The 25,191-nt window shown below is 41.4% G+C and overlaps 2 protein-coding genes across 2 annotated transcripts in view; one reads left to right on the top strand and one right to left on the bottom strand.

Moving 5' to 3' along the window:
- Positions 1 to 9,815, top strand: part of LOC143024946 (pancreatic triacylglycerol lipase-like) — a 14,724-nt gene extending 4,909 nt beyond the window's left edge. The window contains exons 2-10 of the mRNA XM_076184456.1: positions 1,415 to 1,554; positions 2,216 to 2,295; positions 2,790 to 3,045; positions 4,060 to 4,315; positions 5,106 to 5,295; positions 7,192 to 7,406; positions 7,523 to 7,655; positions 8,486 to 8,671; positions 9,002 to 9,815. Of these exons, the coding sequence (XP_076040571.1) occupies positions 1,415 to 1,554; positions 2,216 to 2,295; positions 2,790 to 3,045; positions 4,060 to 4,315; positions 5,106 to 5,295; positions 7,192 to 7,406; positions 7,523 to 7,655; positions 8,486 to 8,671; positions 9,002 to 9,086 (1,541 nt within the window). The 3' untranslated portion in view covers positions 9,087 to 9,815. The remainder of the gene's footprint in view (positions 1 to 1,414; positions 1,555 to 2,215; positions 2,296 to 2,789; positions 3,046 to 4,059; positions 4,316 to 5,105; positions 5,296 to 7,191; positions 7,407 to 7,522; positions 7,656 to 8,485; positions 8,672 to 9,001) is intronic.
- Positions 9,816 to 10,190: 375 nt separating this feature from the next.
- Positions 10,191 to 25,143, bottom strand: LOC143024945 (sphingomyelin phosphodiesterase-like). Its single transcript, XM_076184455.1, has 11 exons — positions 24,894 to 25,143; positions 21,456 to 21,573; positions 20,422 to 20,599; positions 19,717 to 19,875; positions 19,050 to 19,303; positions 16,928 to 17,086; positions 16,425 to 16,619; positions 14,895 to 15,065; positions 13,369 to 13,561; positions 12,461 to 12,648; positions 10,191 to 11,952 (listed from the first exon to the last, which is right to left on the bottom strand). The coding sequence occupies exons 1-11, from the start codon at positions 25,126 to 25,128 to the stop codon at positions 11,796 to 11,798; spliced, it is 2,007 nt and encodes a 668-aa protein (XP_076040570.1). The 5' UTR covers positions 25,129 to 25,143; the 3' UTR covers positions 10,191 to 11,795.
- Between the last annotated feature and the right edge of the window lie 48 nt (positions 25,144 to 25,191).

Here is a 25,191-nt window from a genome sequence, read left to right as displayed (position 1 = left end):
CCGTGTTCTCTCATAAAGTCCAAGGAAGCCCTATTGTTTTTGTAACATCGATTATTAATGTCACCTGGAGTTGGAGAACACCCGGTCCACAACGTGAACGCCGTCATCTGATAGTGACTGGACTGACTTGGCGTCCGCCAAGAAACTCGCACATCACGTTCATGTATTATAATTTACAAAATTAGTATTTAATTTTCTAAAACTAGATCGCATAGATGTGCACAACTAAAACAATACCAAGAATTAGTATTTCATTTTCTATTGCTATATCGCGTAGGTGTGCACTTATTAAAAATCTAGAACAATCCCCGCATCGCCTTGTTTAACTGCTGTATATCGTCGACACGAATCACGTTACTAACGCCATCACGCTACTGGTACTGTTAAGGTACCGGGCACTAGCGAAGTCCTCTCCCACCGTCTTCTCGAATCTCGACCACATGCTTAATTTAAGAAAAGAACATGTATGATCAGATGGAATGAAAAACAAAATTTGCTGTAAATGTTCATTTTTGCACATGGACACAATATAGCAATAGAAAATTAATTATTAATTTTGTAAATTATAATGTATCAACGTAATATACAATTTTGTGGGCGGAAATAAAAAACAAAGGTGCTAAAACAGATTTCGTAAGTAGCGAAGTCGCGCCCGACGAATGGTTCGCCATGTTTGTTATGATAGATGCCGACGTCGAAGAAATGAAAGGATGATAAATTGAAATTTGTCTAAACTAACCTAACCTGTGTTTAATAAATCAGTACCTGCGATTTATATGTCATCCGGATAGTCCTCGTCGTCGTCGTGAGACGTTGGCGGGCTTTTCAACCACTCTCAGATTGCGGGGCATACAAGTTTCTTGAACTTGAAGGAATACATGGATTTCAGCTTCATAACATTCCTTTAAGAAAATGTACCTCGCGAGGTACTGTCGGAAGTACCGAGGCCGTGATGTCCTTATAACTGACGTTTCAAGTAGACCGGGCAGACGACAAACACTTGACAGACAAGATGGCTATCAAGGTCTATATATATAGACCTTGATGGCTATGCTACCGACTTCGTTCGTTATCAGATTTGCTTGTAGCAAGGTATTTATTTTCATTTCCGCCCAGAAAATCGCATATTACGTTCATGTATTATAATTTACAAAATTAATATTTAATTTTCTAACGCTATATCGCGCCCATGTACAAAACTGAACAAATACCAATTTTGCAAATAAAAAGTTGATTTTAGTATTGACATGGTGTTGGTTTGAAGTTGTGCTTCATGCGTAAACTTCATCAATTTAGGTGCACCGATTTCTCACAATGATAAGCTTCGACTTACACCACCCCTGGAAATACTATGAAAAATAACTCGAGATACATACAGTACATTATGTTAATTTCCTTTGTCTCCTGCTTACAGCGTGCTACTCTCGCTACGGCTGTTTTCCTATAGACGGCCCGTGGGGCACTGGCGAGCGTCCTGTTTCGGTCCCACCTCAATCGCCGGAACGCATTCAGCCGATATTTTGTCTCCACACTCTTGCACATCCCGATTGCCAGGCATGTTTGTAATTCCATTTAATATTTTGAATATTAATTATCTAATTATATTCATGCTAAAAATCTACTAGTCAACTCGATGCAAATTTTTTGATAAAATTTAGATTGTCGACTTAACTGACAGGGATATGAATAAAACAACTTGGTGGGGACCAGAAGTCCAGGGGAAAATGACGCCTAGATAGGATATAATTCCCAAGTTACCGACGGGGTACTCCAAAGATGAATATAACTTGTGTGAACTGTATTAAATGTTTTCATCGTTGACTTGATAGGTTACAATTAAGCAAATATATATATTCGTTGTAGCTAATGAAAAAAGAATGATGTCATTTTGTAGGTCTATTGGTAATAATGGGGATACATTATTACCAATAAACTTGAAAATTTAGATAACACAAGGAAATTTAAATTAGGAAAGTGAAAATAAGTCAAGAAAACGAAATAAGCCATTCAGAAAAGGATAATTAGAGCTTTGAAGGAGAGTGGAAAATATATACTAAGAGTGAAAAATTATCTGTGAATTAGACCGTTATATGAATGAACACGAATGCAAATAAATTTAGCATTATATTATGTAGATATATAAATACAATTCTAACAACGTTGATAAAAAGGTAAAAAGCGTTTGGTCGTGTTTACATGTGATCTGATCTTCCAGGTACTCGACGTCGACGACTTCAACTCCATCTGGAAATCGACGCTGGATCCTGAGGCGCCGCTCATTATCATAACACACGGGTACGTCCAGAAAAAGAGGATTTTTCTTTTTTTTCAACCTTGTTTGTTCTCAAAACTGTCTCAGACTGCCAGATGCAATTTATGACGTCATTTCTATTCTGTTCAAAAGCCGTAATGACGTCATATCGTCTATTCGATGGGTGTTCGTCATTGGTGGTCGTACTTAGTTCTAGAGGGTTGTCAAAAAGGACCAAACAATTAGGTTCAAATTGTGTACAGGATATATCTAAATAACATTACATCATGATCAGGATGATCCATCATAAGGTTGCTTAATTTTTTTCATCAACATATTTCGAAAAGAAGCAAAACGGCCAAAACAAGGTACAAAAACTAAAAATTTCCAGGAGGAAAATAACCATGAATATTCCAAACGAAACTTACGTGACAGTGCATGAAGAGGTGTTTTGAGATTCAGATTTGTTTTAAGAATCCATGTCGCAATTGGAGAAGCATCACTTTAATTTCCTTATATTAAATTACTTTTGTTACAGGTTCCTGGAATCTGCAAAGGCAGAGTGGCTTCAGTTGGCAGTACAGACGCTTTTACGGCGAACTAGCTGGGGCAAAGGTTTCGGTCCGGGCTCCCGCGGAGCCTTCCCTAGGACGCGCAGGGCGGGAGGCGACAGCGCGCAAGTGAACGTGGTCACTTTGGACTGGGGCGGGGGTTCCAGCCCGCCCTACAGCCAGGCCGTGGCGAATATTCGGCTTGTAGGAGCAGTCACAGGATACCTAGTTCATGTGCTCACCGTAAGTAGTTCATGGCAAGTGCCTTGCGAATCTTGTATCTATAATCTAGTGTGTTTTCCTCTTTGGCAATTGGTAGGTCATCGCTCTCTCTAAAGACGAAATTCCCTCCCCTCCCCCGAGGAGTCCTAGAAAATTGACTAGATGCTTATTTCTACTTTTTTTCTTGAAAGGAAAAGAAACGGTTTAGCAATAAATAAGTATCCAGATAATTTTATAAGAATGTTGTTTTGAAGGAAATGTCCAAACTAATGAAAAGACTGATTTTGTAAGAAATCATAACATCAGGCCCACCTCCATAGATCGACCCCATACATACGAGTAATGGCGGCAGCAGACATAGATAATACATCTGATATATTCCTTTTATGTAGTCTATCGAAAATGTCATAGAGACTGACAGCCACAACAACAAGAAAAGGTTAGCAATGTTACCCCCAGAAGCCCCACATAAAGAATCGTCACCCCATGAGATCCTACCTGAAGAATTGTCATCCCAGTGCGCCGAATATCAACAGTGGTATAAAGATTAGGTTAGGTTAGGTCGAATGAGGGTTATGCTTATTGTCATCAACTTATACAACTGAAGAATCCTCAACCCAGGATGGCCCACATGAAGAATTGTCACCCTAGGATAGCCCACATGAAGAATTGTCACCCTGTCGAAGTCTGGGGTGACGATTCTTAATGTGATCGAATTTATTTATTTTAGCCAAGTGGTCGTATCCCCTATGGGAGTGGATGATAGGTATGTGGGGGGAAATTAATGTACAGTTGTGAGCAAAAATTATCATTACTAGTGACTGTGTTTCAAGAAGCTTTTGTATCTGTCGCGGCTCGGGGGGGGAGGGGGGCGAGAAGAAAGAGGGGGGAGTTGGAGACGGGGAAAAAGGACAGGACTTTTTTCTTTGTGAAATTTTAACTGAAACGAAAAGATAATGGGATATATGAAAGGGCAGTCACTCACCCCAGCTCGATCTAACCTTGCCCTTCTCGATTCCTTCTCGCCTTCTTCAGGAGTACTTCGACATCCATTTGAGCCAAGTCCACATGGTGGGCCACAGTCTTGGGGCGCATCTCATGGGCTACGCCGGAACCTACGTGGCCAGGCTGAAGAGCGACGGGGCCAAGGTGGCCCGCATCACGGCCCTGGACCCCGCGGGGCCTTACTTCCAGGCCACCGACCCGGTCGTCAGGCTCGACCCTTCTGACGCAGAGCTAGTCGATGTTATTCACACTGACGAGACTTCGATTGCCCTGGGGTTCCCCGTCAGTAAGTATAAAGAGAGAATTGCGTGGTGTGTATATATATAGAGAGAAGGATAGAAAATTTAAGGAAGAAGATAACCAATGCTGAGTATGCTGTATTATTCAATAGAAATATACATATATATATATATATATATATATATATATATATATACATATACATATACATATATATATATATATACACATATATTCATTTATTGTTTGGCTGTAGCGACTGGGATCGAATCCGGAACTCTGAGCTACTATATTTGTCTCAAACCAAGTGTACTACGAAGGGTGAAGATCTTCCGAATTGTAATATCATTTCTGCATGTAATCCCTAACCAGAAAGCCGGAGACCCAAGTATAAAAAATCTAGCAGGATCAAGATCGTCTGACGTTGTTCTCGAAAAAATTTATTAATATGACTGATGTCCTTGGATCACGTGCCGGACTCGTAATCGACAGCTATTACCCTCAAGGCTCACATATAACCCGATCTACGGATAATGTTGTGACCTTACGCACACACACACATGAACATACACACATACACGCACACACACACAGGAACATACACACATACACACACACACACGCACACACACATGAACATACACACACACACACACACACACACACACACACACACACACACACACACACACACACACACACACACACACACACACACACACACACACACAGAAACACACGCACGCGCATGTCAATCGCGAGTCCAGCACGTGGTCCAGGACTAAGTTGAAATCATCCCCCCACCCCAAGTACTCAGCCTTTCCGCTTGGACGCAGGTCTTGGGCTGCCAGAGGCCATTGGTCACGTGGACTTCTACCCGAACGGCGGCATCATGCAGGTCGGATGCGACGAGCCCATGTACCACCACATCACGGCCGAGGAGGGCGTCACCAAGGGCTTCTTCTCGTACATGAACTGCAACCACCAGCGATCGGTCGCCTACTTCCTCGAGTCTATCATCAGCAGGTGAGGCGTGAAGGATAGAAACGAGGGAAGGATACATACACACGTGTATATATATACATACTGTACACACACACACGCACACACACACACAATACACATACACACACACACACACACGCACACACACACACACACACACACACACACACACACACACACACACACACACACACACACACACACACACACACACACACACACACACACACACATATATATATATATATATATATATATATATATATATATATATATATATATATGTGTGTGTGTGTGTGTGTGTGTATGTATATGTATATATGTATATGTATATATACATATAAATGTACATGTACATATATACATACATACATATACCTATCAACTATACATGGGTAAAGGAAAATATTCCTGTTCTTTTCCCACCCCAGTCATATAAATATTCATATATACATGTGTTTCTGTGTGTGTGTGTGCGTGTGCGTGTGTGTGTTCACATTGATCTTTGGATCACGTGCTGGACTCGTGAACGACAGCAATTTCTCTCTTGGAAGAGAGCTCAGAGCTCGTGTATGACCTATCTATGGGTAATACTATGACCTTACACGCACACACACACACCCAACTCCCTTCCATGAGAGTTAGAGTAACGACTCGAAGCGCAAGGAACTGAAATCATTCCAGCCCTAGGCAGGATTCGAACCCGGACCGCCGTAGTGACAGTCGGGGACTCTACCAACCGCGCCACCGAGAGAGAGAGAGAGAGAGAGAGAGAGAGAGAGTGTGTGTGTGTGTGTGTGTGTGTGTGTGTGTGTGTGTGTGTGTGTGTGTGTGTGTGTGTGTGTGTGTGTGTGTGTGTGTGTGTGTGTTTACCTAGTTGTATTTACCTAGTTGTATTACACGGGAAGGGAGCTATGCTCGTGGTGACCCGTCTTTGTATCTTTCAGCATCAAGTTTTTTTCTTAAAATCTTGAATAGTATTTGCACACACTGTTTCTTTATCTAAGTTATTCCAGATATCCAGCACTCTGTGTGGGAAGCTATTCTTTTTCCGATCTCTTCTATAGTTATCCTTTTTGAGTTTCTTTTCATGACCTCTTGTTTTTCCATTGTCATTTTTTAGTAAATCATTCCTATCAAGGATTTCCATTCCTTTCATGATTCTAAATATAGTCAGTAGATCACCTCTTTCTCTTCTCTGCTCCAGTGTTGGTAGTTCCAATTTCGATAATCTTTGTTTGTATGTTAATTTGGAAAGAGCTGGTGCCAACTTTGTCGTTGCTCTCTGTATTCTTTGTGTGTGTGTGTGTGTGTGTGTGTGTGTGTGTGTGTGTGTGTGTGTGTGTGTGTGTGTGTGTGTGTGTGTGTGTGTGTGTGTGTGTGTGTGTGTGTGTGTGTGTGTGTGTGTGTGTGTGCTGACACATTTTAATTTTCTTTAGACACAACATTACTTCTACAAAGTGTATTAGGTTTATAGATACATGTGTACACTTGCTCAACTTCCAGAGTACAGTATGTCTGCATGAAAATGTGAATATGGTACTGGTGAGGCCTACTATTACCTCACAAAACAAGATAAGATATGACATAGATAAGAATGAATACATCTAGAGGTAGAGAGAGGAGTAGGAGGAGGAGGAGAAGTAGGAGGAGGAGGAGGAGGAGGAGGAGGAAGATGGCACAGTTGAAAAAAAAGTCTATCGAGACGTTTTGATTGTGCAAGACAACAATGACGAAGGCTGAACAAAGGCGGATCATCCTTTCGTTTACTTCTGTCACTATGGTAACCACTGGCGGAAGCTTTTTATTTTCCTATTACATGCAAATGAAGATCCCTTTAGATACTAACACTCGTGGGCAAAGCTGCGAGGAACCTGTTCCCCCGACTGTACGTCACCTGGCCCTCCGCCATTTCAGGTGCAAGTTTGAGGGCGTAGAGTGCTCCTCGTGGGAGGACTACCAGCGAGGGCACTGCTGGGGATGCAGCGAAGGGCGCTGTCACACCATGGGCTTCCACATTAACGACGCCACCCGACTCGCCAGGAGATCGGCGTCGCCTGCGTCAGGGAGTGGTGGCGGAATGCAGCCCAAGCGGGTGTTCCTGGGCACCCAGCCGAACCCGCCCTTCTGCGGTGAGTGTAGTATAGGTTGTGGATCAAATGGCACCAAACGACGGAAATGTTTATGTGTATATGAGAATGTATGTATATAAGTGACGTGTGGCCTTTGTCGATGTCTCCATGTACAGGAGAGCAGCTGAAGATAACGCTCCGTATGTCGGGCAGCTCGGCCTCGAGGGCCAACGGAGGAGACGTGGCCAAGCTCTCCGTCGTCGTTCACAGTCGTGTGGGCCACTCGGACAAGTTCCTCCTTTCTGACAAGTAAGTTCCTCTCGAGGGATGTTGGGGGAGGGGTCCTTCTCTTCGGTGGAACGAGATCATACAAGGTCGGCCATTACAAAGACTATAAACCGTGCCACTGGGTCAGGTCAGGAATTAGGCGAGTCAGGTTTGTCTCGATCCGCTTGGGGTTACTGCGGTGTAGCAAGGTTTTCTACACATAAGGGGACTTAGCGGGCGAGAAATATCCTGTTCTGGTTTTTTGTTGATTTATTGGCAGGTACTTGATGTATTTACAGCTTCGGGGAATGTCTCCCCTACCTAGACTAGGGGAGAATCTCCCTAGTCTCTTCTTCTAGGGTCCTGACCTAGGCTCCCTTTCTATGACAAGCGAAGTCGCCGTTATAAAACGGGAAAGCACGTTTGGTGTAGTTGTCACATAGGAAACGCGTTTGTGATGAAATATACATTATACAGGTATTAGTTGCATAGTAATGGGTTTAGTAGTATTATTCGGGGGTGTGGCTAGATATGGCGTATATATATTGAAGTTACGATAATGTATTTGGGGTAGGTATAAGAAAGGGGTCAGTGAATTGTTTGGTGACATTAGGTACTTCCTTGTTGGGTGATGGCGCGATGGCTTCATGTCGTGATACGTTAGCATTCCTTGAATCATGTGATTTGTGATTGGGAAATACGAGGTTAGCAAGATCGGAGGTCTTGGTAAAGACGAGTACCATCTTGCATGTATATGAATCACGTGTCATGGCGTGTGACCTAATATTATGTTAGTAATGGTTACATGCGGCGATGACTTCTCAAAGGTTCTTTGTGATCAGGTTCTTCATTCTCTCTTCTTCCGTCGACAGACCCGAGTATTACGAGCCGGGTACGTCGTCCTCGTGGGTGTTCACGACGAGGACTCTCGAAGACATCAGGTCCTTGGAAATCGAGTACGAGGAGCCCACGGGTTTCCTGGACGTCCTCATCTTCCGGTTCAAGAGGCCTCACATCTACGTCAAGAATTTCGAGGTGGAGACGCTTAGAGGCAAAGTGTAAGTGTCAGAGATATATTGGTTCTTCCTCGATTCTCTTTTTATTCGCCGATATTTTTATATAGTTACTTGTTCGTTTACGCGTGTATTTTGGGTGTTCATTAATATATCTGAGTATTCGTTCCTCTATTCACAAGTTTTGCATCTACCTATCCTTCTTATGTATGCATGTATTTACAAGGTGGGGGTAGAAAGAAAGAACACACGAGGGAACTTGATAAGTTTTTATGTACCACGTTTCGGGTACACACACGTTTCTTTCCTTGTACCCCTACTTTATAACCCATATAGACTACTCTCATCTATCTATCTATCTGTCTATCTATCTAGGACGACGTTTGAATGGTGTGACAAGAAGATGGAGGAAGGCAAGACCTACAAGCTCCTGAGCACCGAAAGATGTTCACGATTCTGAAGCTAGAATCGACCGACCTCACCACTCTCTAGTCTGTGTTCATGAATGCAGGGCCGGTATTCTAGGACTCGTGACGTGGCGCCGGTCCCGGGATCTGGGTTGAGAGTCCTTGATCCACGACCCCAGAGAGGATCGGAGCGGATCGAGGGAATGGATCGAAAGGAGAGCGAAGACGCTGTTGGATCTTCGTCATCCCTTGCCGCGTTCGAAGATCCGGGAACACCGGGTACTCTGCATGAAGCAAGATACTCCTGGGTCTGTAGTCTTTGCCCCTTCCATGCCGGGTGGCACTTTTATTTCTACTCCCTGTGTCGTCAGGGTGATTGTTTCATCTCTGTCGTAAGCCCTCGGTTGAAGAGAGAGCCCCCCACCCCGCCCCCCACGTCCCGTGAAATACCTCGCCATCAAAATCGCGTCAAGGTCTGTGGTATGGGGCTCCCGACTTTGCTTATACAATCGCCACTTGAGCTTGTGTAACGAACATTAGATAACGACAAAGTGAAAGAGTATTTATATTTCTTCTGTGTTCATGATGGGTTAATGGTCTCTGTCAAAGCTCCTAGATGCAGAGTAAAGCTGAAACGAGTCTTGTTGATCTCAATGTTCAACGGGATTTGTAGGCATTGCCTGTGGCCCGTGCACTGTCAGAAGAATTGCAATACCATGTATTGCAGTTCATTCCTCTCTCGACAGATGGAATCTTGAATTTTGTTTTCCAGCAAACCCACACAATTTTTTCTTACATGTGCATATGTGAATATTTATTCAAGTGTATATATATGTGTGCATATTTATTTATGTGTATATGTATGTGCATATTCATTCATGTGTATATGCATATCTATTTTTGCATGTTTTTTCACGTCTTTTTTCTGTTCTTCGTCTATATTAGATTATTTGAGTATGATGAAAACAAAGAATCTTGCTCACAATCTTTACACTTTTTCTAAAATTAGCCGGATTTTTTTTCAGGAAAGCATTTATACATGACATACAGCAGCTGATATTTTTTCCACAACTGTCATTACGGTAGACACTTTATGTTTTACCACATGTATTTTTTTCTACCAAACAGAAAAACCTAGGCAATGGTCCATTCAACTATTTTACCAAACCATATCGGCAATATCTACTTTCTAAAAGTTTACCAGCATATTTTACAGTGTAACCTGTTTATAGACACGATGAAGCTGGATTTTTTTTTTATACTTTTGCTAAGTTTTGTAAGTTTTCACGAAGCACCAAAAATGTAAATCCGGTTAGTGTATAAATACGTAAATCTGTTTACATAATGGCAAGTGCTTTATCATATCTAAAATAAAAATAAATATATATGTGTACATAGTGATAAAAAACATATCTGTTTGTATTGTATCTTTTAAGAGATTATTTATGAAGCCAAATATTAACCATAAGAATGACAGTGAATTAGGTACGAGTAGGTATGCATGTAAGATAGGTTACAGTTGTTTTGCATTTTTGTTGGCAATTATTGCCGTAAGTATTCACTTTTTGTATTTATTATGACGAGGTATCGACTATATCTCTATTCGCCTTTAATTAGGGAAGTAACAAAATTATTCACATATGTATATTTTTAAACTAGAAATACTGCGCAACTAATAAAATTAAAAACTAAAAGAATGAATTTTCATCCTTCCCTTGAAGTTTTGTTTTCAGATTTTTAGCAAGGCAAAAAGCGGGATTTATGTTTGTTCTTTTAAGGGGATGTTGTTACGGTTCGTAGCATACCAGCGACTCTATCCTTATAGGATCCCGCGCTATCGTCTTGCGTTACCTTATATTTATATGTTGGTTTAGTTAGCCAAGCGCATTTACAGTTAAGTTAACAGTCCTGGCTTTTGTAGTCAGATGAGGAGAGATGAAAAAATTCCACTGTCAGAGAAAGTAAACGGATGAAGCATAGAATTAACTGTATATTTCGACCACTCTCTGTGGTCCTCTTCAGCAGATGATACAGTTAATTCTATTCTTCATCCGTTCAATTTCTCCGCCAATGGGATTTTTTCATCTTACCTATGTGTCACGACATAGTCCCCCTTTAATGTGGAGAGATGTCACTCACTTATGTACATGATTGTTCTCTTGTACGTGCACCTCGTTGTAAACGAACGGGTTGCATGTAACTTCATCTGAAATCTAACTGAGCAGATGTCTACTTATAGAAAAAAATAGTTTAATTAGATCCGAAGCGAGGACGTAAAAATGTGATTGTGTGTGTGTAATGGTGTGTGTGTGTGTGTGTGTGTGTGTGTGTGTGTGTGTGTGTGTGTGTGTGTGTGTGTGTGTGTGTGTGTGTGTGTGTGTGTGTGTGTGTGCGTGTGCGTGTGTGTGCGCGCGTGTGTTATTATATCGAAGGCGAGGTTGTAATTTTTTATACTTTTCTCTTAATGTATGATTCTAGCAGAACATCTTGTATGAGCATATCATGAACTAAGTTTTATTATACAGAGTATGACAGTATAAAGAGTGATATGTATTAATAAAGTCTTAGTAGAAATATTTTTATTTCATTGTTTAAGGCATCATCAGCATTATCATTATTTTCAAACATTTTCTTAGCACTTGTCGGGGGAGGGGGTGCTAATGATTTTTTTTTTTGGGGGGTGACTAGGACCACCATATCCCCCCTCCTCCTCCCCCTTCAACGACGGATTTGATTGCTGTATCTACACTGATACATCTAAATCACTGACGAGCCCCGGCGTCTACTAGGTCACTAATGCGTGTGCAAGGGACGTTACTAGTGGGATCTGATGTCACAAGGCTGCATAGACGACCTTTGCGGCAAGACAAGTCACAGTTTTCGGCCTCCTCCGGATGAGTCGTCTTGGTGTAGCGATGTCTGTAAACAAATGCAGAGCGTCAGTGTCGCCTGCATCAGGGCCGAGGGGAACTGTCGTATGATGTGAGGGAATGTCGGATGAAAACTTTCGTATGTTAGAGAGGTGGGGGGGGGGGACGGGGGGTGATTGCCTCGTGTCACGGGGGAGGGGGGGGGCTGTCGTAGGTACACGAGAGGTGATGGTGATGTATAAATCGTCAATGTGACAATCAACGCTACAATTATCTGAATAATTACAATCATTGTTTTTATTTTTCTATTACTTATGAAAAAATAACTTTTACTTTTTAATTTTCTCTTAATCATACAGCACACACATCAAAAGCATCTTTTGTTATGTATACCGGTATCCTACGACCACGTTGCACAAATTAGGGTCATGGGCAGTCAGGGATGGTGGAGATGGGGGGGGAGGAGGAGGGGGAGGGAGAGGGGGAGGGAGAGGGGAGGGGAGGGGGAGGGGACGTCACCAAGAACTTTGCCCCAGGAAGGGCTCTGATCACCATACCTGAGGTACTCCTTGAACAGCTCGTCGTCAGTAGCCATCGCATTGACCAAATGGTCGACGCTGGCCGGGGTCAAGGAGGACACGCCGTACGAGGACGAGGCCTTGTACCCGAGGTGGAACTCCGGCTCCCCCCCAGGGGCGTTGGCCTCCGTCAGGTTCAAGTAGAAGGTTTCATGGTCCACCACCGCCTGTGGGAGGGAAGAGGGGGGGAGTGGGGAGGGAGGGTCAATGTTGAGTCACACTAATATTCTTCGAAAAAAAAATTCTAAGGGACTGTTTCATATTGTTGTTATTTTATTTTATATTTTTTCATTTTTGTTCTCGTGGGCCTAATTCTGGATCTCGATTCACTTCTCGCACAGTGTTCATAGCGTAAGTTTATGTTGAATAGGATCTGTGCATTTGTTAATTCTTTAAGTGAAGATTTCTCCTCTTCATAGGAAATTTATGAGACGATCACTCATTTTATGTCAATTTAAAAATGGCTGCAAATTGTTCTATCATATTCAGACGTACTTTGTTATCTCAAATAATGTACATTTATTAAATCTACTTTTCACCCAACTAATTATTTTAGTTATCTGAAAAAATCGTAATCTATCCTTTCTTCTTCATTTTTATAGTATCTATAGATAACACTCACTGTACTTATTTTGTTATCTAATTTTGTTGTTATCTTGGACAAGATTTTTCTTCAAATACATTCCCTTTTTGTAAACTTGACCTGCGGAACAGATCGGGAAGACAAAAATCAAATCTCATTATCAATATTCAGCTTTTATCAACACCACTTACCCTGAGTTATTTTTGAAAGTTATGCAGCCGCTGAAATGAAATATCGAAAATGTACCTAAAGAAGGATTTCATCATGCATACTCATTATGGTTCCATTTAATATCCTTACTCACCCACGTAGCATCCTTATGCCCGCCATCTACATGATAGATCCTGTAGGAGGGGGAATGAGTAGCGCCAGTGGTGGCTGAGGGCGTGACAAAAGCCATACCAACAGGTCTAGTGAAGTTTTCAGCGTCATACATCACCTGCCACTCGTCGTTGTGCGTGTGGCCGAAGAAAAGGCCGCGGACCGTCGACTCGTACCTGTGACGTAATGTCGCGCGGGTCACAAACTGGAGAGCCAAGTTGTGTTTGTGTCTGTTACTCTTGTTCAGACCAAGAGGGAACTTAGGTGCATAACCATACTCAAGTACTTCCCTCGAGTGCCTAAAGGGCATTTTGTGTGTGTGTGTGTGTGTGTGTGTGTGTGTGTGTGTGTGTGTGTGTGTGTGTGTGTGTGTGTGTGTGTGTGTGTGTGTGTGTGTGTGTGTGCGTGCGTGCGTGCGTGTGTGTGTGTGTGTGTGTGTGTGTGTGTGTGTGTGTGTGTGTGTGTGTGAGAGAGAGAGAGAGAGAGAGAGAGAGAGAGAGAGAGAGAGAGAGAGAGAGAGAGAGAGAGAGAGAGAGAGAGAGAGAGGGAGAGAGAGAGAGAGAGAGAGAGAGAGAGAGAGAGAGAGAGAGAGAGAGAGAGAGAGAGAGAGAGAGAGAGAGAGAGAGAGAGAGAGAGAGAGAGAGAGAGAGAGAGAGAGAGAGAGAGAGAGAGAGGGGTGGGGGGAGGTGGTGTGAAGGGATGTCTTCTATCGCCATTATCCTGGTTGAAGGGTGTCGCCTTTCCTCCAGACAATATTTCCGTATAAAAGAAATTATAAGAACATAAGATTGGAGGAAACTGCAAGAGACCATAAGGCCTACACTAGGTAGTTCCATGCCCATTACCACCTATCATCCCCATCCATAAAATTACCTAACCTTCTATTAAGACAACCAATCGTTTCAGCACTCACTACCACAAGGTTATTAAGTCTATTCCATTCGTTGACCACTCTATTGGTAAACCCACTTTTGCCTATTTACTTCTTAAATCTGAATATGTCCAATAAATAGTTGAAATAGATAAATGAATAGATGAATAATTTGATAGTACAAATAAATACATGAACAAATAGAATAGAAATAAAACACAAATAAAATAAAAATAAAAAACTAATAGAAATAGGTGAATAGATAAGCAAGATTAAATAATTCATGCCACAGTTGAAGTGTTCGATTGAGTTAAAAACGATTTTGGTTACAATATCTTATGTTTTCAAAGCTCCAAATATCAGATTACCTTTCCGTCATATATAGCAAAGCTAAATGACGAACTGAGAGATTGTAAACCTAGATGAATATTAGAGATACTGTTGAAATGTTCTTAGAGAAATTTAGATATCTCTAAGCAAAGTTATATTCTAGTTATTCAAAGGAAGGTTGGGGGTAGGACGTGTGAGGAAAAATATCCCGATGTGATAACCCATTGAGCGGTGGACGACCTTGATACGCAGAAAGAACGACCTTGATACGCAGAAAGGACGACCCATCCCCACCCCGCGCTGAGTACCTGGTGACGAGGGAGTTGAAGTGGTGGCTCCAGGTATTTTCGCAGCTGCCCCCACCAGGTGGAATGTGCCCCAGGATGTGGACCTTCTCCCCAGCTCTCTCGGCCATCGACAGCTCCACCGTCAGCCAAGCCAGCTCCAACGTCGGGTCCTCGTTCTGGAGCAGAAGCCACCTGAGTACGAGGGAATGTAAGGTCAGTGGTCTTTGTCCTCTTCCTGTACACGTGTATGGGCACATGAATTCGCGTAAATAAGCATACACACACATACATATATGCATACATACATACATACATACATACATACATACATACATACATACATACAAACATACAAACATACAAACATACAAACATACAAACATACAAACATACAAACATACAGACATACATACAAACATACAAACATACATACATACAAACATACAAACATACAAACATACATTCATATATACATGCACACATCCTCTGAAACATACATATATAGAAACATGTACACACACACGTACATGTTTGTCCATGCACAAACACACCACGTACATGTAGACACGCACAGGGAAACAGGCGATGGAACTAATGCAGAGTGCACATGGACGTAAACAGACAGATTTATTTCTTAAACCAAAGACTTTCTTCCATAAAAGCCCCTACACACTGTCAGTCATGATTGCACAATATTCATGATTGCGCAAGCATATCCTGTGTGAGTGGGTGTGATTGAGTGTTTGCGCAGATGATTGAGGAATTTCCAACACGGTTTGATTTTGTAAGCTCAAGCATAGTAGTTACACCATCATGAGTGATAGTTAGTGTCGATGATTGCGCCAACAGCTCAGTCTTTCCTTTGTAGCCAAGAATGGCTATGCATGCGTCCGCTTTACTCATCTTCACTCCACAAACTCCAAGAGGTAAGTAATGATTGCTCAATCTTACTGACAGTGTGTGTCCCAAACACTGTTTGCACAATCTCGATGACTGTGCAGTCATGACTGACAGTGTATAGGGGCCTTAAGGCATCCTTCGGCGGTGCTTCTCTCACAGCTACCCGCAGCTCCTTGGAAGAATGATCTCCCTCTTGGCATTCAACTGACTCCCAAACGAAGTATCTGAAAGCCTCTAGGGATGTATTGCTCGTGCTCTTTCTCTAAGGAAAAAGAGAGGACTAAAGAAAAACAAAGAAATGTAGAAAAAAGGATGAAATGAAAAAGATGAAATGGAAGTCAAAAGTATGAAAAAAGGGACGAGAGAAGAAAAAAAAAGTTATGGAATGAAAAAAGGATGAAGGAAGGAAAAGAAAAAGGATGCAAAGAATGAAATACGGGGGAGGAATGAAAAGGAAGGGGAGGGGGAAGAGGGCCAGGGGAGAGGGGAAGAGGAAGGAGGGGAGAGGAGGAGGAGGAGTAAGGAGAGAGGGGGAAGAAGAGATGGAGCCATGTTCTTAAGCGTTCTGAAATAACACGAAGATGGACGCCCTACCACCACGAAGAAGAAAAAAAGTATCTTTACACTTGCAGCCACGGGCATCCTTCTTACCAGTTCTCCCGGTTGCAGTAGTTCGTGTTGAGCGAGATGACCCTGAGGCCAGGCAGCGGGGACACGGAGAAGTAGCCTCCGCGGGCCACGTCCTCGAGAGTCACATGGTCCAGCCACGTGCTCCAGTGGCGGGCAACGTCGTCGTACAGCCACGACATCGACCAGCCGTCGTCGTAGGCTGCAGGAACCACGAAGCTGAAACAAACGATAAGAAATGAAAACAAGAGGTCATATATAATCAATAGAAAATAAAAAGCAAAATGTAATACGTTGAAATAAAAATGTGAAGTATGATCAATGAAAACCAAAAAGTAAAATAAGCTGAAATTGAATAAGAAACTTATATAAGATAACGCGAAGCAACACGAAATGGAATAAATGAAAGTTAAGTTACATCGAATAAGATTATACAAAACAAGATAACGCTATAACACGGACGTAGGACACTGTTAGAAAGTAACTCAAACAATCTGATATTGCTTTGCGATCTTGAGGAACCTCACCTGTTGACAGGGGCCGACTCGTGGTTGCCCAAAGCCCCGAGAACGGGCGTGGAAGGAAAGAACTTCTTGAGGGCGCTCATGGTGGCGTTCAGGGACTCCAAGTTCCTGGCTTGGGTCTGCGACCAATCGTCGTGTGCTGGGATGTCACCAGTCACGTACCTGAGGCGGAGGTTTGCAAATTCCGTGACCCTATCCTCTCAGAACGATAGCTCTCAAAATCTTTTGACCAACCTCTCCCTCTTGCCCTGTACTGCAATACCTATACCACCATGTCATCATCCCCTCCACACCCAACTCAGTTACAGGTTTACTTTACTCCAAATGTTGAAAATATTTATCTTTATTGTTACTCTTATCTATGACTCATAAATTGTAATGCTTTGAAGACTGTATAAGCTGTAGGATTGTTGTATGTAGAAAGATCAACATTCCAACACTTTCAGTCTCTGTGTTCCTTATCACCCTTCCCCCTCTCCCTCCCCTTCCCAATTTCCCCTCCCTCATTTATATTAGTTATGCATTTTCTGCATGGGACTGTATTTTGTAAGCAATGACCATTGCTGTTGTCCTTGGGGGAGAATATCACACTTAAGACATGCTGTCATACCGTGATAAGGGAGAGAATTGGAGGGTAGCAGAACGAAGGGATAATACAGGCGTTATTTATTTATCTATTTGTATATTTATTTATCTATTTATTATTTTTAGTGGAGATTAACCCCCATTTATGAAAAAAATGCTGAGTGACTCTGGTCCGTAAGGGTGTCACCAAAATTCTTAATATATTGATTACATATGAGGATTTATTTGTGAAGAATGTCACGTCCTTAACGTGAATAGACTCCTGTGGTTGTGCTGTGTGAATAAAGTCTCTTGCGTGAATATGATGTGTTGTGTTTTATCATTAATGTATGTTATAATATGTGTGTTATAAAGTAAATCATTGCGTAATACCCGTCTGCTAGGGTGCGCTTCTAATACGTTCTGTCAGATGACACCAAACTCAGATTTTTTTTTAAATAATCTGGCGCGAAAGCACGTTCTCCTTTCCCATTGGTTGGAGGGGGCTAAACTACCTATTTTAGATACGGTTCGACATCCAGTAAACGTAATTACCCGTTCCCGGGCTATGTAGGATCGGGCAGAGAGCAACTGCAGAGAGCACCCGAGAGAGAGAGAGAGCCAAGAGAGAAACAGAGCAGAGAATTAAGCAGAGAAACCTGAGAGCAGAGAAGACAAAAAAAAAAGAGGCAAACACCCTCGGCTCATCTGAATTTACGTAGAATTTTTTTTTTGTTTTTTTTTGTACATTCGTCGATTACAACAATTCAACTAAACAAGTCCTTTGGATCTCTCGATTGCACTACGCAATCTTCACGCGAAGTGCAAAGCCTCCGCTTTTTACCCGAATTGTTTCGGACATCTCCAAACTGCTGCTGGACTAAGTGCGACTCTAAGGACTCTGTTATTTCTCGACTACAAAACATCAACAATTCTTCTACGTGTTCCCGACTACCAGAAAATTCCTCTATCAGAAGTTATCGTGCATCAGCCTCTCCTTAAACAACTCATTTGTTCCCGGGACTTGAAGAGCGGACCAGACAACTTTCCGTTGGTGCGACTTCTAGCAGCCAGACTCAAGACTCGTTTACATCACAAACAAAACTTCATTTCGCCCATTTATTCTTATGTGCTCTATACAAGCACACACCTAAATACTCTACCTGGTCACTGTTTATATACCCATTTATGATTCATGAAACATATATAAGATTAATATTTTTATGATTAATGTATATTGCTATTTTTTATTTTATGTCCATTTATGTTGTTTGTGTCTATTTTATTATTTTAAATAATGATTAATTTTAACGAAGAGTTTAATTATCCTGCCTGAAGTCTGTCACTCGTCCAAGCTGCTCAAACCCTTATTCTTTTATTATCATTATTATTATTTTTTTTTTCGCGACTAACCTACCCCATAGGTGGATCGTGACAAGGAAAAAAGAGGCAACTGGATAAATGGATCATAATTATGGGGGAAGAGTGGCTATGTCTAGCAAAGGAAGATTTTAGACTGCTTTAAATCGTAACCACAAGACAACGTTTCTAGTCTACTCACACCAGGTCAATCTCGGGCTCAGTACTGCTCACGTGGCTCAACATCCGCTCCAGTGTCTTCAGAGGAATATCACAGTTGGAGTAGGACCCCCACTCGCCAGCTCCTTCGACCGCAGTCCCGTTTTCCTCTGCGGGGGAGGGGGAGGGGTAGTCTCGACAGCAGACTGGGTATTCACAGTGGGCGGGGCTGCCCTGGGAGTACCACAGATCCACGTGGCTGTCCGACAGGTGCAGGATTCGAATGGGGCGCTCCGGCTGAGATGGTTGTGGGGGAGGGGGGGCAAAAACCCAACCAATCAATTAATCAATTCATTGAGTAAACCACTAACTATTCAATCAGTTAATCAATCAACCCACAAATCAATACATCAGTCCAATTGATCGATCGATCAATCAATCAATCAGTCAACCATTCGGTGTCCACTGCTTGACAAAAGCCTCTCCCAGCCTCTTCCATGAGTCGCAAGGTTGCGCCAACATCTACAACATTGAACTACGGTATAAGAAACATATATCAAATATAACTAAATGTACACTGAATATAAAAAAAAGCGAAAGATGTATGTCGCACAGTCCCCATGTATCACTGGGTTAGGCTTGGTTGTCCTACTGAGCTCACATCATCTTTATCCGGATCCAGGAAGACTTCTGGTTCCGGGAAGACTTACCATATCCGGTTCCGGGTGTTGTGGGGGTTCAGGCTTTCCGTCCGGGATGGCCAGGGTCCACGAATCAAGGCCATGACCCTTGCAGTGTCCGGCCAACATGAAATTGCAGACTTCGCCGGCAGTGTGGGTGGTGGTGCCGAACACGTAGACCACCTCAGGCTGATGGGATTGCGCGAATAGAAATAGCCAAGGTCCAGACTAGCTTAGATATATATTTTTTTAAGTAGCCCGTGTCTGATACATGCAATTTAACATACCCCTCTCATCACCTTCCCATCATTTAGATAAACACCTAAGCAAGATGCTGTAACGATTATGATTTATTTTATATTATTTGTTTTTGTTTTGTTATCATTTGTCTGTCTGATTTTCATTTATTATTAGTTATATGTCAATTTATTATTATTTACTATTTACCTGTTTGTTTATTATTTAACTATACCTATGCATTTATTTATGTATTTTATTTGTTATTTACATTATTATAGTTTTTATTTATTATCTTATTATCATTATGATTTTTTTCGCATCCGACCTAGATATGGACCAAAAGGTCTCCTGTCGGCATGCTCCACCTTTGTAATCCTTTGTATATGTCACAACATCCACCCTACACTCCAACCGCTACCTCCACTCCTCTCGCCTTGATCCCCGACAACAGCGTGGTATCATTTTCGAGGATAGAAGCGTTGGGGAGTAACCTACCCCTGCGAGTTTGACCATCGGCTCGCAGACATCCTTGGGGAAGAGGTTAAGCGTGACGCACTCCTTGATGGCGAAGTCCATGATCGCGTCAGGGGTCGTGCCCTGCTCCAGCAGGCTGTGGAGGTAGGACACAGCCGTCTTGCAACCGAGGCAGGCCAAGTCTCGCTCCTGGCTCGACCTGCGTCGGAAGAACAGCTGGGGATCAATCTCTTTTTACCATTATGAGATAAGAATAAATGAATAAACAAAACAAATAAAAATGAATAAATTAATAAATAAATGAACAAATAAATAAAATAGATAAATAGATTGATTAATCAATTAATTAATAAGTAAATTAATAAAAATGAACAAATAAATAAATTGATAAATAGATAAATAAGTAAATAGAATGAAATAGAAAATAAATTAAAATCAATAGATTGACAGGTAGACAAACACACAAATAGATGGATATGTAGATGAATAAGTATATAGATAGATAAATAGATAAACAAATGAATAAAAAGTAGATAAATAGATGAGGAAATAGATAAATAAATGAATAAATAAGCATAAATAAATAAGCTAATTAATCAATTAATCAATTGATTAATATAAATGAATATAGGGAGATATACTGACAGACAGACAGACAAGTGGAAATATAGACATAGAAAGATAGATATACAAGTAATTAATAGGATATATAGGTAAATAGATCAATAGAAAATAAACAAATAGATAAATAAAATAAATCATAATGTAAAATAAGATAAGATAAATATATAGATAAAAATAATAAAATAAATACATGAATAAACAGATAAGATAACGATGATAAGGGAGGTAGCCAATTATAGTCATGATTAGCTTGTGAACTTGTAACATAAAACACTCACAGGTCGCCTATTTGTAAAATGAAATAAAATAAATATATAGATAAAGATAATAAAATAAATACATGAATAAACAGATGAGATAACGATGATGATAAAGGAGGTAGCCAATTATAGTCATGATTAGCTGGTGAACTTGTAACATAAAACACTCACAGGTCGCCTATTTGCCCGGATGTGCGGGCGAGTAGGCGCAGGGGCTCCCGAAGGTCCGGGGGTAGAGATAGTCCGGTGGGGCCGCCTGCTCCAGGCGTCCCAATGCTTAGAGCCCATCCTGTTCCGGAAACGCAGCAGAAGTGAAATTAAATTCCCCAGGGGGGAAAAATAGTGGAAAGTATGCTTTTTCATCCCAGAGTCAACCCTTCATTAATAAAATCGGCTGGCGACAGTCAAAATGAACTGGTGCAAATCTGCACACAAAGGTTTAAGTCGTCTCTATGTCAACATTTGTTTTATCTTGTGCAATTTGACATCAAATATTAATAAATAATTTCATATGCATTGTACGCCAGCTTTCAACTTTTTATTTAAACATTAAAAATATTCTTTGCATTTACATAGATATATACCTGAAGTCTAGTTGAAGCCTGTGATCGATCTATTAGAAACAAAAGAACAATCATTAAAATGTATAGAAAAACTCAAAGTTAGTAAAACACCAGGGGCTGACGGTTGGCATCCAAGAATCTTAAAGGAAATGAAAAACGAGATTGTTGTTCCGTTAGAAATTATTAAAGAATAATCAGTCATATACGGAGATGTCCAAAGGGAATGGAAGTTAGTTAACGTTACCCCATATTAAAAAAAGGGTGACAAAAAGAAGCCAATGAAAGAAGCCAATGAACTAAGCTTAACTTCGATTGTAGGAAAATTGATGGAAATTGATGGAACATGATTTAGATGATACAAAACTGTGCGGAATGGCAAATGATCATTTAAACCAATTAGATATTCAATATTTAGGTAAACTACAGCAATGGTCTGAAAAGTGGCTAATGAAATACAACACAAATAAATGTAAGGCTATGCATATAGGTAAAATAACAATAAGTACGGTTACAACTAATTTGGAAATTCGTTAACAAAAGTGGATCGTGAAAAGTATCTAGGACTAACTGAATGATCTTTTGATTCTAAAAGTCCATCTGTCATTAACAACCTGTATAAATCATCTGTTGGTCCATATTTGGAATACGCTGTTTCCGTATGGTCACCGCATCTCATTAGATATTGAGAGATTGGAAAAAGTACAACGGCGAGCCACAAAAACTGATTCCAAATATCAGACAAATCATACGAAAATAGACTAAAACATATGAATATATTTTTCCTATAAAAGCGTAGACTCATGGGTGATTTGATATAGGTTTTTAAGATTCCAAAGGGAATTGACAATATCAAAAGTGACGAAATTTTCATACTGAATCCAAATCAGACAAGAAATAATAGTCTCAAACTGTCAGGAAGTGTAATTAATTTGGGAGTGGGTAGAAACAACTTCGCCAACCGTGTAATCAATGAATGGAATAAGTGTCCTGCAGAGGGAATGCAATGTAGAACGGTTCAAAGTTTTAAGATGTGTTTAGATAAACACCTAAGCGATAAGCTCTCGTGCCCGCCAATCGTTTGATTTTCTTGTTTATTCATTTCTTCGTTTAACTATCTATTCTTAGCATCCGACCTAGTCATGGACCAAAAGGTCTCGTGTCGGTGTGTTCTTCGTTTTTGACCCTCTGTAAACCCACTGAAGCCCAGAGTGATGAGGGTCTTGCTCTAGCAGAGGGAGACAAGCGATTCTATGAAGCTTCCAATTGTGTGCTCGTTTCTTGTACTCTTGTGGTCTTTTTCTTTTTCTTCGTCTTCTTCTTCGCCGCATCTCTCTTCTCTTTCCCCGTCTCACATTTTCCTTCTCTATTTACTCATTTGTTTGTTTATTCATTTTTCATTTTCTGTTCCTTGCTACTTAGTGTCCGAGAGGCCTCTGGTCCGTAGGGGCTAAAGCTCTATACTAAAGCTGGAAAGGTTTTCAGGCGTTGCTGAATATGTTACTCCGTGGGGCAGTCCCGTGCTTGACCCAAGCAAGAAGGGTCTGCAGGTTCCAAGCCGACTCAGCTCGTCTGGCGTCAATCCGAACAAAAACGAAAGAATAAGAACATAGGAATAAAGGAGACTGCAAGAGACCATAAGGCCTACACTAGGCAGCTCCTCTGCCACTAACGGGGGCCACCCAGCGCGTGTTTCACAACCGAATAAAATCGCCTGACGGTAGGCAGAAGGGAGGAGGCTGTAGGTGGCAGAAAGTCTGAGGGTATTGCAGCTGACCGACCATCTCGAATGTTCTTCCCGGTGAGCCGATGGCTGAGGAAATCGTCCCGGGCTCTTCGTCGGCCGGGGGACTCTTGAGACGGACGGAACGCGACGCCACGACAGGAAAGATGGATGCCGACCAGGACCCGCAGGAAAGATGTTGGCCAGCCAAGAGCTAAAGGAAATAAAGAAATAGAATAGGCCGTCTCGTGAAGAGCTGTAGAGAAAATATGAATACCTGTATATATACGACGCCTGGGAAGGCAGGAAAGAGTCGGCTGGTAAAAAAAATAAATAAAGTAGGCCGGCTGTCATAAAATTAAATAAATAAACAAATAAAAAATAAACAAAAGAAAAGAAAACAAAACAAAATAGAATGATAAGTATAGCCGGCCTGCCAGAAAAAAAGAATAACAAATAAAATAAATGAAAACTCAGGCCGGCAATAAATAGATAGAAAAAAATTATCAATTAATCAGATTAGATAATCAAAAGGCAGGCGGCTGGAAGGAAGGGCGGGCAATAGCCGGCTGGCCATAAAAGAAAGAAAAAATAAATGAAACAAAAAGGCAGGCACCCGGATGGGAGGGCGGGTAAGATCCGGCCTGTCAGAAAAAAAGATAATAATAAAGAATAAAAAGGCAGGCTGGATGGGTGGGCGAGATCCTGCCGGCAAAAGAAAATAAAGAAAATAGAATAGAATAGAATAGAATAGAGTAGAATAAAAGGCAGGTGGGTTGGATGGAAGGGCGGGCAAGAACAGGACGGCCAAATAAAATGATAATAAAAATAAGAAAGAAAATGAAAATTAGAATAAAAGGCAGGACGGCTGGATGGGAGGACGGGCAAAAGCTTGGCTGCTAAAGAAATAAATAGAAAATAAAAAGGCAGACCCGCCGGGTGGGAAGGTGGGCAAGATTTGGCCTGCTTAAAAGAAAAAAAAATGGAATAAAAACAAAATCTAGGCCAGCTAGATGGGAGTGCGGGCAAGAGCTTGCCTGCTAGAAAAAATAGAATAAAATAAAATAAAATAGAATAAAATAAAAATAAAAAGACAGGCCGGCCGGATGGAAGGGTGGGCAAGAGTTGGCCTGCTTAAAATAAAATAAAAAATAAAAACAAAAACAAAAATGTAGGCCAGCCGGATGGGAGGGCGGGCAAGAGCTGGCCAAAAAAGAAAAAAAAAATCCCCCCCACACCCCTTCTCATCCAATCGAAAAAATGTCCTAATTGTTACAAAACTAAACTTCTCTTTTATGATAAGTAATATTCCTATGCCCGGTTTACCTTCACTCTGCAGGGAAGAGAGGAGGAAGAGGAGCGGAAGAAGATGAAGAAATGAACGAGGGAGAGCGCAGTAAATCATGTCGTAGGCACCTGGGAACACCACTCCACTTTGAGCCAGACTGCAGAAAGCTGTCACTCCCGGAGTCTCCTCAATTCGTTTCGCTTCAAAATACTGATAATGGAACAGCTTCGCATACTTATCAGCAATGTCACAGATTATGCGATTTGCTAGCATATGGCCATGGCATTGGTATTCTCATCTGGAGACAGGATTAGATTTCTTTCAGGTTGTTTTATC

This window comes from Oratosquilla oratoria, chromosome 4 (assembly GCF_046742065.1).
Source record: "Oratosquilla oratoria isolate Oo_2021 chromosome 4, ASM4674206v1, whole genome shotgun sequence".
Taxonomy (NCBI): Eukaryota; Metazoa; Arthropoda; class Malacostraca; order Stomatopoda; family Squillidae; genus Oratosquilla; species Oratosquilla oratoria.
This window is presented reverse-complemented; position numbering and strand designations above follow the sequence as displayed.